Here is a 16,737-nt window from a genome sequence, read left to right as displayed (position 1 = left end):
TGCAGCCTTGTTTCCATTCTGCATCACACCCACAAGTTGAAGTCTAATATAAAACCCTGGGCATTTTTCCTGTTGGTTGCTTTTTTTTACTTTGGAGCAGAAATCCTTAAACTAAAGCCCGGAGGCCGGATACGGCCCTTCAAGGTCATTTACCAGGCCCTCGCTCAGGGTCAACCTAAGTCTGAAACAACTTGAAAGCACACAACAACAACAACAACAACAATCCTAACTCATCAGCCAAAAACAGGCACACACCTCCCATTGAAATACTAATAAGTTTATATTTATTAAAATTGTTCATTTAAATTATTGTATTGTTTTAAAGTGTTTTTTGCACTTTAAGATATGTGCAATGTGAATAGGAATCCATTCATGTTTTTTTCAAATTATAATCCCGTCCTCCAACAGTTCGAGCTACTGTGACCTGGCCCTCTGTTGAAAAAGTTTGAGGACCCTTGCTTTGGAGGGTTTTTAATCAGGGCAGAAGATATTACATACCTTCTATGCATTATCTCAAATGCTAGCCATTCTGGTCTCCATTTTAATCATTAAAGTTAAAAAGAATCTACTATCCCAGTATGCTTTTCATTCAGCTTTTTTTTTCCCAAAAAAGGAAAAAGCTATTAAAGCACACATTGCTTTAAATATTTTATTCAGTTGGACTTCTCCACTTTAAAACTGTGGTAAAGGTACTCTCACATTATCCACAAATGAACTTTCCCCCAGATTGTTCAGCTGTTTGCATCTATCAAGTTAAGTGACCCATGTAATCTTTTAGATACCTTCTGTTTGCTCAGACCTAATTCTCATTGAGATGCCTCCGCTGTACTACTTTGGAAGGCACATGGAGCTCACGTGGTTGAATAGCCGTCAATAAAAACAGATTCTTTACCCATAGAAAACTAGATGTAAGGGGGAACATAGCTTTTCTAGCTTAGCCTTCCCTGACCTCTTGACTAACAATTGTCTAAATTTAGAATTTCCCCCCATTAGGTAGAATTGCCATCATATAAACAGTTGTTATTACAGCCCAGACAGAGATGTATCACTTCAATAAGAATTAAGCCACAGTTAGGCACTTTTTAAAAACCAGTGCATCCTAATGGATATTCGGTTTGATTTTTTCCATAGTAGCACAACCTTAACTCTGAACATGGTGCTTATTTCAGTATTGTGCTGCTTAAAACTATTTGGTTTTTAGCCTATTGCAAAAGTGAGAATCATGTGGCCTTGCAGATACTGTTGGATTGTACGTCCTACCAGATTGTACGTCCTACCAGTTTCAGCCAGCATACCTAGTGTTGTGGAATACTGGTGGTTTCAGATATCTAATAATATCTGGAGGACCAAATGTTTCTCACCTCTGATCTATTGATATTTTAACTTCATAAGATGTGTGTTTATGACCAAATGTGCAGTGTTCAAGCTATTAATAAGGTAACGCTTTGAACTGGGCTATCTAAACAGGACCAGTGCGAATTCTCTACCTAATAACAGAGTTGACTGTCTTCTCATACCATCCCTTGAGATCTTATTAAATAGGAAATGAACTGCTCACTATGTTTTATTTTTAAACTCCAAGCACTCCCAATGCTCCCATTTTGGCTTGGAGGTTTTAAGCATTAACATGAAAACACAGATATATGGTGCTCCTCTCCAGATGTTCCTGGCATATGCATTTTGCACTTTAGACCATACATTTTTAACTGGATCTTCTTTAAAAAGGAAAATCAATTATGACAAATGGCATCTCATTGTAATGACTAAGGACTGTGCAATCATTTTAACTAATACAAAATAGTGATTTCTTTTGCATCTTTTCAAAGAGTTGTGAACCACTTAAATTTCAATTCGGTTTGTTAATCACAATGTTTTAGTTTTCAGTGCATAAGAACATTCCTCCAAGGCTATAGAAGTCTCACAGTCTAAAGAGGGAGATGTAATCTTACTTCAATTCTAATGGATAATAAAATCCAGAAAACCAAGAAGCTTGGGGCTTCTGAGCTGGAAGTCACAATGTGTGGTTTGCCTTGTGAGAGCCATTCAGCAGTGGAACTCTCTGCCCCGTAGTGTGGTGGAGGCTCCTTCTTTGGAAGCTTTTAAACAGAGGCTGGATGGCAAACAGAGGCTGGTGATTTGAATGCAATATTCCTGCTTCTTGGCAGGGGGTTGGACTGGATGGCCCATGAGGTCTCTTCCAATTCTTTGATTCTATGATTCTATGATTTGTTTATATTTGTGTAATGAACATTGATCAGTGTAGTAGAGCATTGGACTTGGAGGCCTGGGAAGGTTCTCTTCTTCTATGACACTTGCTGTGGGTTCCCTGGCATCATGATCTCTCATGTGAGGTGCAGTTACACTATAGGAATAATTCAGTGATGTGATGTTGAACTGCATTAACTATTTAGTGTAGATGTATCCTTTGTCTATTTTCAGGGTTGGTTTATATACCATCACATGTCTTCTTGATCTGAAGAGGAAAAAACGAGGGGAATAGGAAGACAAAAATAATTTTTGGAAAGCATAATGCCTACATCCAAGTTAGCATATTGATTCAATGGCACCTTTTTTGTCTGCAGGATTGGTTTTGATTCCAAAATTGCATAATTGGTGTGTGTTGTGTCCTCCAGCACAACTCTAGTGAACTTCCACTGGAGATAAACTATATAACATGCCCTTGGAAACTGTTGTCAAAAGGAACAGAGGTGATCTTAAGTATATTCTGCACAACTATGTTCCTTTCATGTATTTCGCTAGCCAAATGGAGAAGGAGAAATCTCCTTACTGGGCAGCTAGTTCTGAATGAGTTCATATTTGTTGTTATTTGTCAGGTCGGCTTCATAGTGGAAATGTAACTATGTCAGCAGTGTATATAAATGTGCCATACGAACCAATTAATGTACCTGCCAAACCACTGCCTATTATTTTGTTTGTGTGTATATATTTCCTTTGCTGCACCCATGTAGATTTGGGATTGTGCATGCCTTTGGTAAATCTGTCTTATGATTTCCTTTCCACAGTTCAAATTCCTTTCTGTGGGATTAGTGAAGAATTTAAGAGAAACCTTCCAAAGGGGCTAACATTGGGTTGTACTGATAAATGTTAGCTTATTGAAATCAAATTCAGATGTTCAAATAAAGGCTCATGAGAGAAGAGGCACAAATAAAACTGAAAATAAAATAAGTTAAAAATCAAATTGGTAATGAGAAGAAATCCAAGCCACAGGCTATCCAACTACACCTTTATGATCTCTTTAGGTGGCCTAAAAATGGAAGAAGAGTTGATGCATAGGCCATGTTTTCTTTCCTTTCTTTCTGTGGCAAAATGAATGTTTTCCCCATAATGGTATATGGTCATAGTCGTCTCTTCTGCCAATAGTTATTTACTAAAATAAAAAGGGAGAGTTAGTGTAATTTAGAGATATCTACTGACAAAGAGTTCACAATAAATAGTAAGAGAAATCTTGTTTTTGAGTTATTTCTGATTTATGGTGACTTTAAGTGAACCCATCACAAGGGTTTCAGGGGCTCCTACCCAGTGGATTTTCATGGCCGACTAGGAACTTGAACCCCAGTCTCCAGAGCTTGATACAGAAAAGACTCTCTGGATCATAGCTCTTGGTTACATCAAAACATCATCACAGATATACTGCACAGATAGAAGAGTTCAGTAATTTGCACAACAATTCATCTCTGTGAAACCCCCGCCCCCACGGATTTTGTACCTTCATAGAGAAAACATTCATTTTGCCACAGATAGAAAGGAAAGGAGCCCCTGGTGGCGCAGTGGGTTAAATCACTGAACTGCTGAACTTGCTGACCGAAACGTTGCAAGATCGAAACCGGTGAGCTGTGTGAGCTGCTGCTATTAGCCCCAGCTTCTGCCAACCTAGCAGTTTGAAAACATGCAAATGTGAGTAGATCAATAGGTAACAGCACTCCATGCAGTCATGCTGGCCCTATGACCTTGGAGGTGTCTACAGACACCACTGGCTCTTCGGCTTAGAAATGGAGATGAGCACCAATCCCAGAGTCGGACATGACTGGACTTAATGTCAGGGGAAAACCTTTACCTTTATCTAGAAAGGAAAGGAAAGAAGAGAATACATGGCCAACGCATCAGCTCTTCTTACATTTTTGGGACACTTAAAGAGATCATAAGGGCGTAGTTGGATAGCCTGTGGCTTGGAATTGTTCTCATTGATCATTTCGTGTTATTGTTAATGTTTATTGCTTATTTTTTGCTTATGAGTTTATTTATTGTTTTGTATTATTATTGCTATTGTTTATTGTTGTATTGTGGGCTCAGCCTCATGTAAGCCGCACCGAGATGGTAGCGGGGTACAAATAAAGTTTTATTATTATTATTATTATTATTATTATTATTATTATTATTAAACTGCCTTTTTTCAGTTTTATTTCTGCCTCTTCTCTCATGCGCCTTTATTTGAACATCTTAATTTGATTTCAGTTAGCTAACATTTATTAGTACAACTAAGTGTTAGTCCCTATGGAAGGTTTCTATTTAGTCCTACACTAATCCCACAGAAAGGAAGTTATACTAGCTCTCCCTTTTTATTTTAGCAAATAACTATTGCCATAAGAGACCATTGTGCAAGTAAACTCTTTTTTTTTCAGGTAGACTTTGGCATGTACTAAACTGGAATATTTTCTCAGAACTAGAACAGAGTGCACTTTCCTGTGCGAAAACAAGGAGGTGGTTTTGTGTAAATGCCAAAAAAAAAAAAATCCTGTTGCTATATGAGCAGTCAAATAACCTCTCCATGGTTTAACTAGCTGGCTGTCATTGCAACAAAGAGAGTCAATGAGGCAGGAGTAAGCAAAGTGCAGCACATGGGTTAAATGTGCTGCAGTTTGCTGTTTTGGTGGCTCTCAAAGTCTTCCAGGGGCTTAAAAAACATCTTTTGTCCCCAAATGCCAGAGGTATGGGGGCGTTTTTGTTGAGTTTCCCCTGGACTATTTTAGGATCAGGAACAGCCTTTTAAAAATTTGAAATTACATCTGAAAAATTACACCTGTTTCGAAGAAAAGACCTTATATAGGCCTGAAAACAGCAGAATTTCTCCACAGTCTCTAAAGAATTTGGAAGGAGGTTTGTTTGATGTTAAAAAATAAAAATGAAAACTTAAACATTTAAAGAAATGCAACAGAAAATACTGATGAAATGGTATAGGACCCCCAGCCCATATTACAAAAAGAACATCTAAAAGCTGTTGGCATGAACATTTATCCATATGTGGTGGGACTGTGCCAAGGTATAAGAATTCTATAGAAAAATAAAGAGGGAGATTGAGGAATTATTAGAGCAAAAAATAGTGTGTAATAAGAAACAGTTTGTTACCCTGAAACTGGAAGGGAAAAGCAGCAGTAAAGATTGGGCCGAGAAGAATAAATATATGCTAGCTGTGACACAAGCTACAGTCGCCCTAGGATGGAAAGTGCATCAAAAATGGGATATACAAAAATGGTATAAATATTTAGCAGAATATATGCTTCAAGATATAAAATAAATATACCAATGGATTCCCCAGGGGGAAATGGGAAGGGAAATGGGCAAAACTGATAGCCAAGGCAAAGGACAACAAAAAATATAAGAAATTGAACCGGACTATTCTTACAATCCAACAAACAGAATGAATGATAAAGGAAATGTATGACTGTTCCGAGAGGGAGGGTGAGAATGGGAGAGGAAAGGGGGTAATAGGGGAAAGGGGATGGATTTTTATTTTTTTTGTCGTGTCAGGAGCGTCCTGTTGTGAGAGAATTGGCCGTCTGCAAGGACGTTGCCCAGGGGATGCCCAAATGGTTTTTGATGTTTTATCATCTTTGTGGGAGGCTTCTCTCATGTCTCCGCATGAGGAGCTGGAGCTGATAGAGGGAGCTCATCCGCCTCTCCCCGGATTCGAACCTGCAACCTGTCGGTCTTCAGTCCTGCCGGCACAGGGCTTTAACCCACTGTGCCACCGGGGGCAGGGGATAGATACAAGTAAGGGATGAGGGCGATTACATTTGAAATTTTGTTATTATTATTATTATTATTATTATTATTATCATTATTATCATCAACTTTATTTGTACCCCGAAGGACTCGATGCGGCTTACACAGGTCAAGGCCTCAATAAAACATAGCATAACAAATACACAACTTAAAGCAAATCAAAACAATTAAGCAATATCAAACAACAAAATAATAAAAACAATACATCAAAAACACAATAAAACAACGGCCGGGCCAAATGTAATGGGTACAGGTTAAAAGTGCTGATGTGACAGGTGGTATTTTAAAATCTCTTTTTTGTTAAATTGTTAAAACATATAGACTGTATAAATCACTTATGTTATCTTCTCAATTTCCTCATAAGGAAAAGTGGTTATGTTATACTAGTTTGATCCAAATAAATAAACTACATTTTAAAATGGGAGAGATGGTAATGGAGTCCAGCTCTAAAAGTCTGCAAGAGGTCCACTCTGGTCTCTTACCCTCCTAGAGTTGTTCATCCCCGTTTTAATTGGTTTGTACACCATGTTTGTGATAGGAAATGAACTGTGAGGTTTTTCTCTCTCTGAAGAATCTTGTGTTTGTTGAATGGTAAGTGTAGGTTAAGTACAAGTAGAGTTAGTAAGACCTACATCTGCAAGTTATGCTAACAATATGTTCAAAGCTTATGGTACAGTTATTGTTCAGAAACAATGGTTTGGTCCTTAGTCTCTATGTGTGGTCCTATTGAAGACTTGGCTTTACTGTTTTTGTTTTCTCAAAGTCTAATATGCATAGTATTAAAGATTTGGATTCTTTTCTCTCTTTTTTTGCCTTTTAATAGGGAAATTAATGAATAGCTCATTCTAAAGTAATGGGATTGTTGTGGTGGTAAATGAAGTCCTTCTTTATTGCCTTTTTTATATGAGGAATGGCCAGATACTTATGTCTTTCAAATGTAGGGTATATGGGACACCTAAAGTACTTAATCATTGATAGTTTCTATCAGCCGTGTTTATCTTTCGTGCAATTTTGTTATCTTTTGTTGACCAAAGTCAATTAGTGAGCTATAATTTTCTGTTGCAAAGGGAAGTAAGGCATATTAGAAGTTTCCAGTGAAATTACACATTTTCCTATTTATTTATTTCGTTTGGTTGAAAACATGATCAGTTAGACAGGAATTAGATGTGTAAAGGATGTAGTCCTTAGCTTTTTATACATGAAAGTTGAATGTGTTTGGAAGTTAGCAAAACACTTCGCAGACCCTGGTGGGAGTCAAGAGACATAGTATTGTGCATCTCTTCTGGATGCAATACTTTCACCTTGAATCATCTATATAAATAAAAATGTAATGTTCATTTGTGGGATTAACAGAACTCAAAAACCACTGGACGAATTGACACCAAATTTGGACACAAGACACCTAACAACCCAATGTATGTCCTTCATTCTAAAAAAAAGATTTTTTCATTTGGGAGTTTTAGTTGCTGGGATTAATAGTTCACCTACAATCAAAGAGCATTCTAAACCCCACCAACGATGGAATTGAACCAAACTTGGCACACGGTTCTCCCATGACCAACAGAAAATACTGGAAGAGTTTGGTGGGCAGTGTCCTTTGGTTTTGGAGTTGTAGTTCACCTACATCCAGAGATCACTGTGGACTCAAACAATGATGGATCTGGATCAAACTCTACACGAATACTCAATATGCCCAAATGCGAACACTGGTGGAGTTTTGGGAAAATAGAATCTTGACATTTGGGAGTTGTAGTTGCTGAAATTTATAGTTCACCTACAATCACAGAGCATTCTGAACCCCACCAACAATAGAATTGGGCCAAGCCTCCCACACAGAACCCCCATGTGGTCACAGCAAGGCGTGGCAGGGGACGGCTAGTAACTTTAATAAAGTTTCAGTGGTATTTTAGTGCTTTGAAAAAAACCAGTTTACCATTAAACATTAAATACATGAAATGGGACTTGCATTCTATAAGGTGGCAGAGAAGATTGTGGAAGAAAAGTAACTTGTAGTTTTCTGCATTCTTTCATAAACTGCCGTCCATTATGATCAGTGGTATATATTGAAAACCTTTTTTAGAAATCTAAAGGCAATAAAAAAACAAAATCAGACTATTAAAACAATTTCTGATATTCTTTTTATTCATGGTAACTGCAGCAAGGATTGTTTATACTTACTCCAGAAATAAGAAGAAAATCCCACCCAAGATTTATGGATTACAAAAATGTTGAATATGGCAGAGATGGACAAACTGACTAGGCTTATACAATTGCCAGATCCTTCCAGATTTGAAGAAGAATGGCAGCCCTTTATTACCAATTTAAAAGAAGAAAAGAAAATGAAAATAGTGGGTTTTCTATATCATCAAGGGAAAATTAGTAGTACAGGGATGTAGGAATAACAAAAGAAAAAAATAGAGAAGTAACAAGAATAACAGGATCCCCAATGATATCTTGGAAAGTTAATCTACCAGACATTAGCAGTTTTATGACAAAAAAGAGAAAGGGTCGGAAACATTACTTAGGCCATTCTGTTTTCATTTTCTCAACTTTTCTATCTCCTTTGTTTCAAAACTCTGTACACCCACTTTTCTATCCTTCTGTTTTAGATTTGAAAAGAAATGCTCTTTTTTCTCTTTTCTTTTTTAACATCATAGATACCTTTGTTTGGAAGATGAAGATGTAAGATGTTAAAATAGCCCTGTTCTATATCCACTGTTATGCCCTTCCCTATTCCTCATATATTTGCAATAAAAATATTATGGGGAAAAATCAGAAATTCATGCATTGTGTAATTACTGAAGGGATGAAAAATGATCCCCGCCCCATCTGCAGCTTCTTAGCCCACTCCTACATGCATATTTGTCATACTGCTGTAGAAAATGCATCCTGAATAATTAAACCTTTATAAATTTTAATAGCAGTAATAATTATATTATTAAAACTGTAAATTATATATAAATTGAACTGATGAGGGAATTTATTGGATTTTAATTTAGTGATATACTAGCTGAGGCAAATGAGCTGTAAAATATTTCTGTTTTGCTTTGTTTCAAAATGTGAATTTAAAAATCAGCATTATAATACTAAATGTGCCTTATGAATTAAATAAACGTGTTTGTTGTGATATCAAAACTGCACATACAGAAACAATAGAACTAAAAATTATATTTAAATATCATTCAGATGGAGAAGGTAAATGAGACACCTAACAACATCTGTGGAATGATTGAGATAAGTGGAAGAGAATAAATTTCACTACCAAAAATGCACACAGAGATGCATGAATAGATTATAACACAGATTAACAAAGGAAGCAAACAAAGGATTAAGGTCTAGTCTATTCGACCAAACAAAAGATTGGATTTTTTTAAAAGACTCAGAGATCAAACTCTGATGACAATTAATAAAAGCCAAAGTCTGGTTTACTACAGCTTTTTTCTCCAATCTATTATTTATTTGTATGTTTGTTTGAAACATTTATATTCCCCCCCTTCTCACCCCAAAGGGGACTTAGGGTGGAGCACAACATACAAACGGCAAACATAACAACAACAACAACAACAACATTATTTTATTTATATTCTTTCCTTCTCAGCCCGAAGGGAACTCGGGGCGGATCTCAGTACACATACAATCAAACATTCAATGCCATTTTGTATAGACAATACAGAGACAGAACAGAAGGAGGTGTGTTGTTGTTTTGACTCAGTGTCCAGCCTTTTGGTGCCATGGAAGGTTGGGCTCGAATCCAGCCACAGGGGGTTCTATCGCGCCATTCTCTATGACAAAGAACCACCAAGACTTCATCCTTCCTTTTGGTCGCCCAGCATTTTCTGATCTTCTTTCTTTATGGCGTCATAAAACACCTCCTCCGCTTTTAGTGGTGCCAAATTTCTCTAATTATAGCTAAAGCTGTTTTCGAACTGCTTATGTAAATAGTAAGCTAGGCTGACAGTCAGCAGCTTACGCCTACCTGGGGCTTCGAAATTGTAAACCTTTCGGTTGATAGATCTTATAATTGCTGGTGACTTACCAGCTGTGCTAAACTCCCAGACCTATAATGTATAACTATAAATATACAGAAGCATTAAAATCAGTCATATCTACTTTAAAATCAGCTGTTTTAAACCATCTCAAGACACCATGCTGGCTCCAAACAGCGGAGTAGGTTCCCTATTGCATCATTGCACTGCCCCAAAGACTTGGTCCCACAGCTAGGTCTTTACCATCTTTCTGAAGGACAGAAGGGGGTTCCATAGCTGGGAGGGGGGAGTGGGGCAATCACTGAGAAGGCCCTCTCTCTTGTTCCTGCCAAATGCACCTGTGACGGTGGCAGGACCAAGAGGAGAGCCTCCTAGGAAGATCTTAGTCTTCGCTGCGGTTTGTAAAGGGAGATGCATTCAGACAGGTAAACCGGGCATTACTAACAGCTGAATCTACCAAATGAATAAAAAAGATGCAGGACGTAAGTGACTATATTATTTAATTGACCTTGCAACTTTGATCCCATAAGCAATTGGGTTGGGGTTTTTTTTAATGAGATTCTTGCTTCATATTGTATGTCAGAGCTGCCAGTGTGCACAGCTCCTCCCTTCCACCTCCACATCACACCACCTAGGTAGTTTCTAGGAATGCTTTGAATGTGATTTTCATGCATCTTGGCGAGGGGGAGGAGGTTAGACTGGGTGGACCATGAGGTCTCTTCCAACTCTATGATTCTAAGAAGATAACTCCTATGCTCTTATCTGGAAAAAAAACAGTTGTCCTTTTTGTATAAGAGAAAATGAATAGTATCTTGCTGCTCAAACCGAGGCTTTGGTCTTCAGGGCTGATTTACAAGCTGCCATGTAAAGCCCACTGAGGCCATTGGAAAACACTTTCCACTTTCTATTCCATATGCATTGCCAAAAACAACCCATTAAATAGACTCATGCCAGAGTAACTACTGTATATACCTTTTTTTGGACTGAAAAGGTCCCTCTTGGCTTATACTCGAGTCAAGGTTATTTATTATTTTACTCTGTTATAAATACATAATAAATGTATTATTATTAGTATATTTATTATTTTACTTTATTGTTGTTATTATTACATTTATTATTTTACTCTATTTATTATTATTGTTATTATTATATTTACTACTTTACTCTATTTATTTTTATTAGAAGGGTATACAAGTTCTATGTAAAAATTACAGTTTTATGTAAATATTCAAAAACATTTAACCTCCTGATGCCTCAGTTAATATAATTTTATTATTTTGAAATTTACCAGTATCTGTTGCATTTCCCATCCTCGGCTTATACTCGAGTCAATCTGTTTTCCCAGTTTTTTGTGGTAAAATTAAGTGCCTCGGCTTATATTCGGGTCGGCTTATACTCAAGTATATACGGTACTTCTTGGCATATGTAATTCTGGCAAAGTAGTGATCCATGTGGTATATCGTTACTAGCAAAGCACAGGATAAATGTTGCACTTGCTGCATAGAATATGAATGTGGGGTTTTGATTTATGTCAACCCCAATGTGGGGACTGAGTTGTTCGAATTGACCTTTGCTTTTGTTTTGCTTTTATTGAAAGTAACAAAAGAACAGAAAAAGTTGTATGATAACAACAGTGAAGTTGCTTTCATTGAATTATGTTTTGGGGAAAAGAACCAAATTCCTGTTGAGGAAGGAGAGCAGCTAGATAGATAGATAGGAGTAACAATTTATTGTAGCAGAGCTTTCAAACACCGTGAATTCTTGTTTATATATTCAATAACATAAAAACAAATCCTCAATAAATGTGTTATTTCAAATTGTCATGTGGTTTAGCATTGCCCTTAGTGAATAAATGGTCCATAAATAACACAAAGGCAGTCCATAAATAACACAAAGCATAAATAAATACAAATAGACCATAGCAAAGCAGTGGCATTGTGTTTCTTTCTATAAGAACTGAGTTTTGCCTTGCATCTTCATGTTAAATTGGGAGCAACTGGTTAGGGGTGTTCACGGTCTTTGCACCTCCTGCAGCGATTGTGTCAGTGCCAAAAATAGATGCATAGGAACTATTTTGGGAACGTTGTTTCCTAACGCAAGGAGTCAAGAAAATAGATCATTCAGGAAGCTTTGCTGTCTTTTTTCCTTCCTTTTCTTTTTCATGTAATCATGGCTAATCTGATGTAGAAGTTTTTAGGAATTAAATGTAATAATTCGCTGTACATTCTAACATGCTGCCCAAAATATTTTTCCAAGCTTGGAGGAGCTTTTGTAATGGGAAACATGTAATTTTACATGCATGTTGCATTTCTTTGAATAAAAATGAAATTTATTACAAGCATGATAAAACATTTTTCCAGATATTTTTTTGAGGTCATTGTCATTTGAAAACTACATAATAAATGTAGTTTCCAAAACTGACATCTATTCTCATTCTTACATAATGGATACTTACATTAAGCAGCATGGTGCTGAATATTTTCATGTTATTGTTTTCATTATCAGTTTTTTCATGTCAGGGGCGACTTGAGAAACTGCAGGTTGCTTCTGGTGTGAGAGAATTGGCCGTCTGCAAGGCTGTTGCCCAGAGGATGCCCAGATGTTTTACCATCCTTGTGGGAGGCTTCTCTCATGTCCCTGCAGGAGGAGCTGGAACTGACAGAGGGAGCTCATCTACACTCAGATGATATTCATTTGATTAGCAAGGTTGAATCTGAGATCTGGTGTGGTGTGCACTGAATCACCACTCAGCTATGGAAACTCACCGGGTGACCTTGGGCAAGACATGTTGTCGCAGCCTTTGAAAAGGGCAATGGAAACCATCCTCTGAATAAATTTTTGCTACCAATAGTGTTGGGACCCCAGTGGCGCAGTGGGTTAAACCCCTGTGCCGGCAGGACTGAAGACCAACAGGTTGCAGGTTCGAATCTGGGGAGAGGATAGATGAGCTCCCTCTGTCAGCTCCAGCTCCTCATGCGGGGAGATGATAGAAGCCTCCCACAAGGAAGGTAGAAACATCAAAACATCCGGGCATCCCCTGGGCAATGTCCTTGCAGACGGCCAATTCTCTCACATCAGAAGCGATTTGCAGTTTTTCAAGTCGCTCCTGACACAACCAAAAAAAAAACAAACCTAATAGTTTTGTCTTATGAGCCAGAAGCACTTTAAAGGCTCACAATAACACAAAGGTAGCAACTGCTACTAGAAATGTAGTAGTGGCATGGAGATATTTCTTTTCTTTTGCCATTTTCAAGAGCTTGGAAGAGCAATTTAAAATCGTAGAATCTCTGAGGCAAGGTAGCTGCAGGCCATACTGTTTAATGGTTTGGGAAACAATAGTGCGCAAGCTCAACTTTCCTATCTTAGACTATGCTATGCCCATCTTTTTATTTATTTTCTGATATAAATTTCAAAAGGATTTTTCAGAGTAACAATATGGTTAACAGTGTACGTCTGTACCAATCTAAATATTGCCTGTGGGCAAGATGATAGAGGAATAGAAAACAGAGGAGGAGTATGTGTAAAAAGCCGATAGTACAGCTCTTAGAAAAGGAGCAAACTGTAAGTGGTAGTGGTAATATGAAGAGGTTGCAAGTGTATGTATGATAGGGACACGCCAGATTTCAAAAGGGAAAGGGGACTTTTCATACTACACAAAATTACAGTGTTCTGGTTCTGATTTAAGTGTCATAGCTGCATCCTGTGGAATCTCATTTTTGTAATTAGGGGAGGCACTCTCTGGCTGAGAAGTACTTCCCTAAATTACTAATCTCAGGATTCCATAGGCTGCAACCATGGCAGTTAAAGCGGAATCATAGTGCTATAATTATGTAGTGTGAAAGAGCTCCAGACTGAGTAGTTGTAGGTTTTTTTGGGCTATATGACCATGTTCTAGAGGCATTCTCTCCTGATGTTTCACCTGCATCTATGGCAAGCATCCTCAGAGGTAGTGAGGTTTATTGGAACTAGGAAAAGGGGTTTATATATCTGTGGAATGACCAGGGTGGGACAAAGAACTCTTGTCTGTTGGTACTAGGTGTGACTGTCTCAACTGGCCATCCTTGATTAGCATACAATGGTCTGACTGTGCCTGGTGCAATCTTTTGTTGAGAGGTGATTAGATGTCTTTGATTGTTTCCTCTCTGTTGTTTTGCTGTTGTAATTTTAGAGTTTTTTTTTTAATACTGGTAACCAGATTTTGTTTATTTTCATGGTTTCCTCCTTTCTATTGAAATGGTCCACATGCTTGTGGATTTCAATGGCTTCTCTGTGTAGTCTGACATGCTGGTTGTTAGAGTGGTCCAGCATTTCTGTGCTCTCAAATAATAGGCTGTGTCCAGGTTGGTTCATCAGGTGCTCTGCTATGGCTGACTTCTCTAGTTGAAGTAGTCTGCATTGCCTTTCATGTTCCTTGATTCGTGTTTGGGCAATGCTGCGTTTGGTGGTCCCTATGTAGACTTGTCCACAGCTGCATGGTATATGGTAGACTCCTGCAGAAGTGAGAGGATCCCTCTTGTCCTTTGCTGAATGTAGCATTTGTTGGATTTTCTTGGTGGGTCTGTAGATAGTTTGTATGTTGTGTTTCTTCATCAGCTTCCCTATGTGGTCAGTGGTTCCCTTGATGTATGGCAAGAACATTTTTTTCTCTGGGTGGATCTTTGTCTTGACTCTCGTGGCTTGTTCTCGGTCTTGCAGCTCTTCTGATGTCTGAGGTGGAGTATCCATTGGCCTGTAAAGCCCCGTTTAGGTGGTTCAGTCCCTCCTGGAGGAGGTGGGGTTCACAGATTCTTTTTGCATGGTCTGCCAAGGCTTTAATTGTGCTTCTTTTTTGACTTGGGTGATGGTTGGAGTTTTTATGTAAGTATCTATCTGTGTGTGTGGGTTTTCTGTAAATGGTATGACCCAATTGTTGATCTGGTTTACGGATGACTAGGACATCTAGAAAAGACTGAAGCTCCAGACTGAATTTGCCTGCTCTTTATTCTGAATAACTTGGTAACAGCAAAATGAATTTGTATATTAATATGTACTAAATTTCTAATCTGAAACAGGAGAGGGATACTGGCTGTTTGGCCCAAAACAATGTTTCTGTTGCCTCTAAGAGAGCCTAAAACATAACTCAAATACTCATTGAATTGCTTTGTATCCAGGAGAGTGCCTTTTCAAACCTTTTAGGGAATCTTGCTTGAATGAAGGCTTCTCAATTTCTCCTTCTGAAATGGCACCATCACATGGGTTAGCCTTCCCTCCCTATAGCCATGCTGTCTAGAGATCACTGGAGTTATAGTGCAATTTATCTGGAATTGCCCAGGCTGGCCTAACTCATTTTATAAGCAAACACAGTGTTCAAAGAGTTGGGTTTATTTTGAGAGATGTGCAGCACTCTTGAATGAAAGCTGTCAGGAACTGATCTTCACACACTTACGGTTTTGTTGAAGCTAAGGTTTAACTTCAGAAATAGTTTTTATAGTGTACATGTAATAATCCATATTTTCGTTTCTTTTATCTCCTTCTAGCCTTCCCATGGTTTGGCATGGATATCGGTGGGACTCTTGTTAAACTGGTCTACTTTGAACCAAAAGACATTACGGCTGAAGAGGAACAAGAGGAAGTGGAGAATCTAAAAAGCATTAGGAAGTACTTGACTTCCAATACAGCCTATGGTAAAACTGGGATTCGAGATGTCCACCTTGAACTGAAAAACTTGACTATGTGTGGGCGTAAAGGGAACCTTCATTTTATCCGTTTTCCAAGCTGTGCTATGCACAGATTCATACAGATGGGTAGTGAAAAAAACTTCTCAAGCTTGCACACCACGCTTTGTGCCACAGGAGGTGGAGCTTACAAGTTTGAGGAAGACTTTCGAATGGTACGTTGAACTTACACACAGCCTTGTTTATTTCCGGCTCCCCCCCCCACCCCCCCAGTCTTGCTGCCAAATCAAATGCAGAGAGAATGTTTGGGTCAGTCAAACCTATGACTTTGTATTCTATTTTTGTCACTTCAAACCAGCCAATATGCTTGTAAATTATGTTAACTGGGGGTGGGAGGGGGACATTTTTGCTTAGTGCAATCTGTCCTTTAAACTGGAAGGTGTTTCTCTGTGTCCTTGTTTTATCGCATTAACAAATGTGTCACGAATAATTTCTCAGCTGAGAATTCTTCTGCTGATACACTTCTTGTGAAATACAGTGGCATTAAGACTAAACACAAGCATGTACAATAGAGTTGGGCCCAAAAAACTATTAGCAAAAAGATTTGTAGTTTTTGGATAGCCATTTTTGTGTAATTTTCAAAAACAGAAAGGGGAAGAGAGAGATGAAAAGACCAGTGAAACGAATTCAGAGAAACAATATTTTCGGAAAGAGTTAAGTCCAAAAAATGCACGAGGCAGGGGGATCTGTAGCATCTCTTTCTCTCCCTGGCAGAAGAAGTCTTCTCCATTTTTTCTTGGAAAGTTCCCTCCTCCTCTAGAGAGGGCCCTTAGAACTCACTTTCCCAGTGGCAGTAATGGGTGGCCATTGAATGTTCCTCTCGGAACATGATGGGAGTTGAAATTTCACTCTGTGTGTCTCTCATCCAATAAAAAGCCTGGTGGTATCCATGCTCTTATTGGCTGAGAATGGACACAACGAATGACTACAATTCCCAGAACCCACTCTTAAAATTTCTCTTATTTTAAAAAATGTTATGTTTAAAATTTAAAATAATTCTAAAAATCAGTAGATTG

General features: G+C 38.1%; 1 protein-coding gene across 3 annotated transcripts in view; it reads left to right on the top strand.

Annotated features, from left to right (window-relative positions):
* PANK1 (pantothenate kinase 1) overlaps positions 1 to 16,737 on the top strand; it is a 50,090-nt gene that overhangs the window by 16,806 nt on the left and 16,547 nt on the right. For all 3 annotated transcript variants that reach the window (XM_060768753.2, XM_060768754.2, XM_060768755.2), the window contains exon 2: positions 15,524 to 15,876. In XM_060768753.2, coding sequence (XP_060624736.2) covers positions 15,524 to 15,876 — 353 coding nt within the window. The remainder of the gene's footprint in view (positions 1 to 15,523; positions 15,877 to 16,737) is intronic.

This window comes from Anolis sagrei, chromosome 3, assembly GCF_037176765.1.
Source record: "Anolis sagrei isolate rAnoSag1 chromosome 3, rAnoSag1.mat, whole genome shotgun sequence".
NCBI classification, from domain to species: Eukaryota; Metazoa; Chordata; class Lepidosauria; order Squamata; family Dactyloidae; genus Anolis; species Anolis sagrei.
This window is presented reverse-complemented; position numbering and strand designations above follow the sequence as displayed.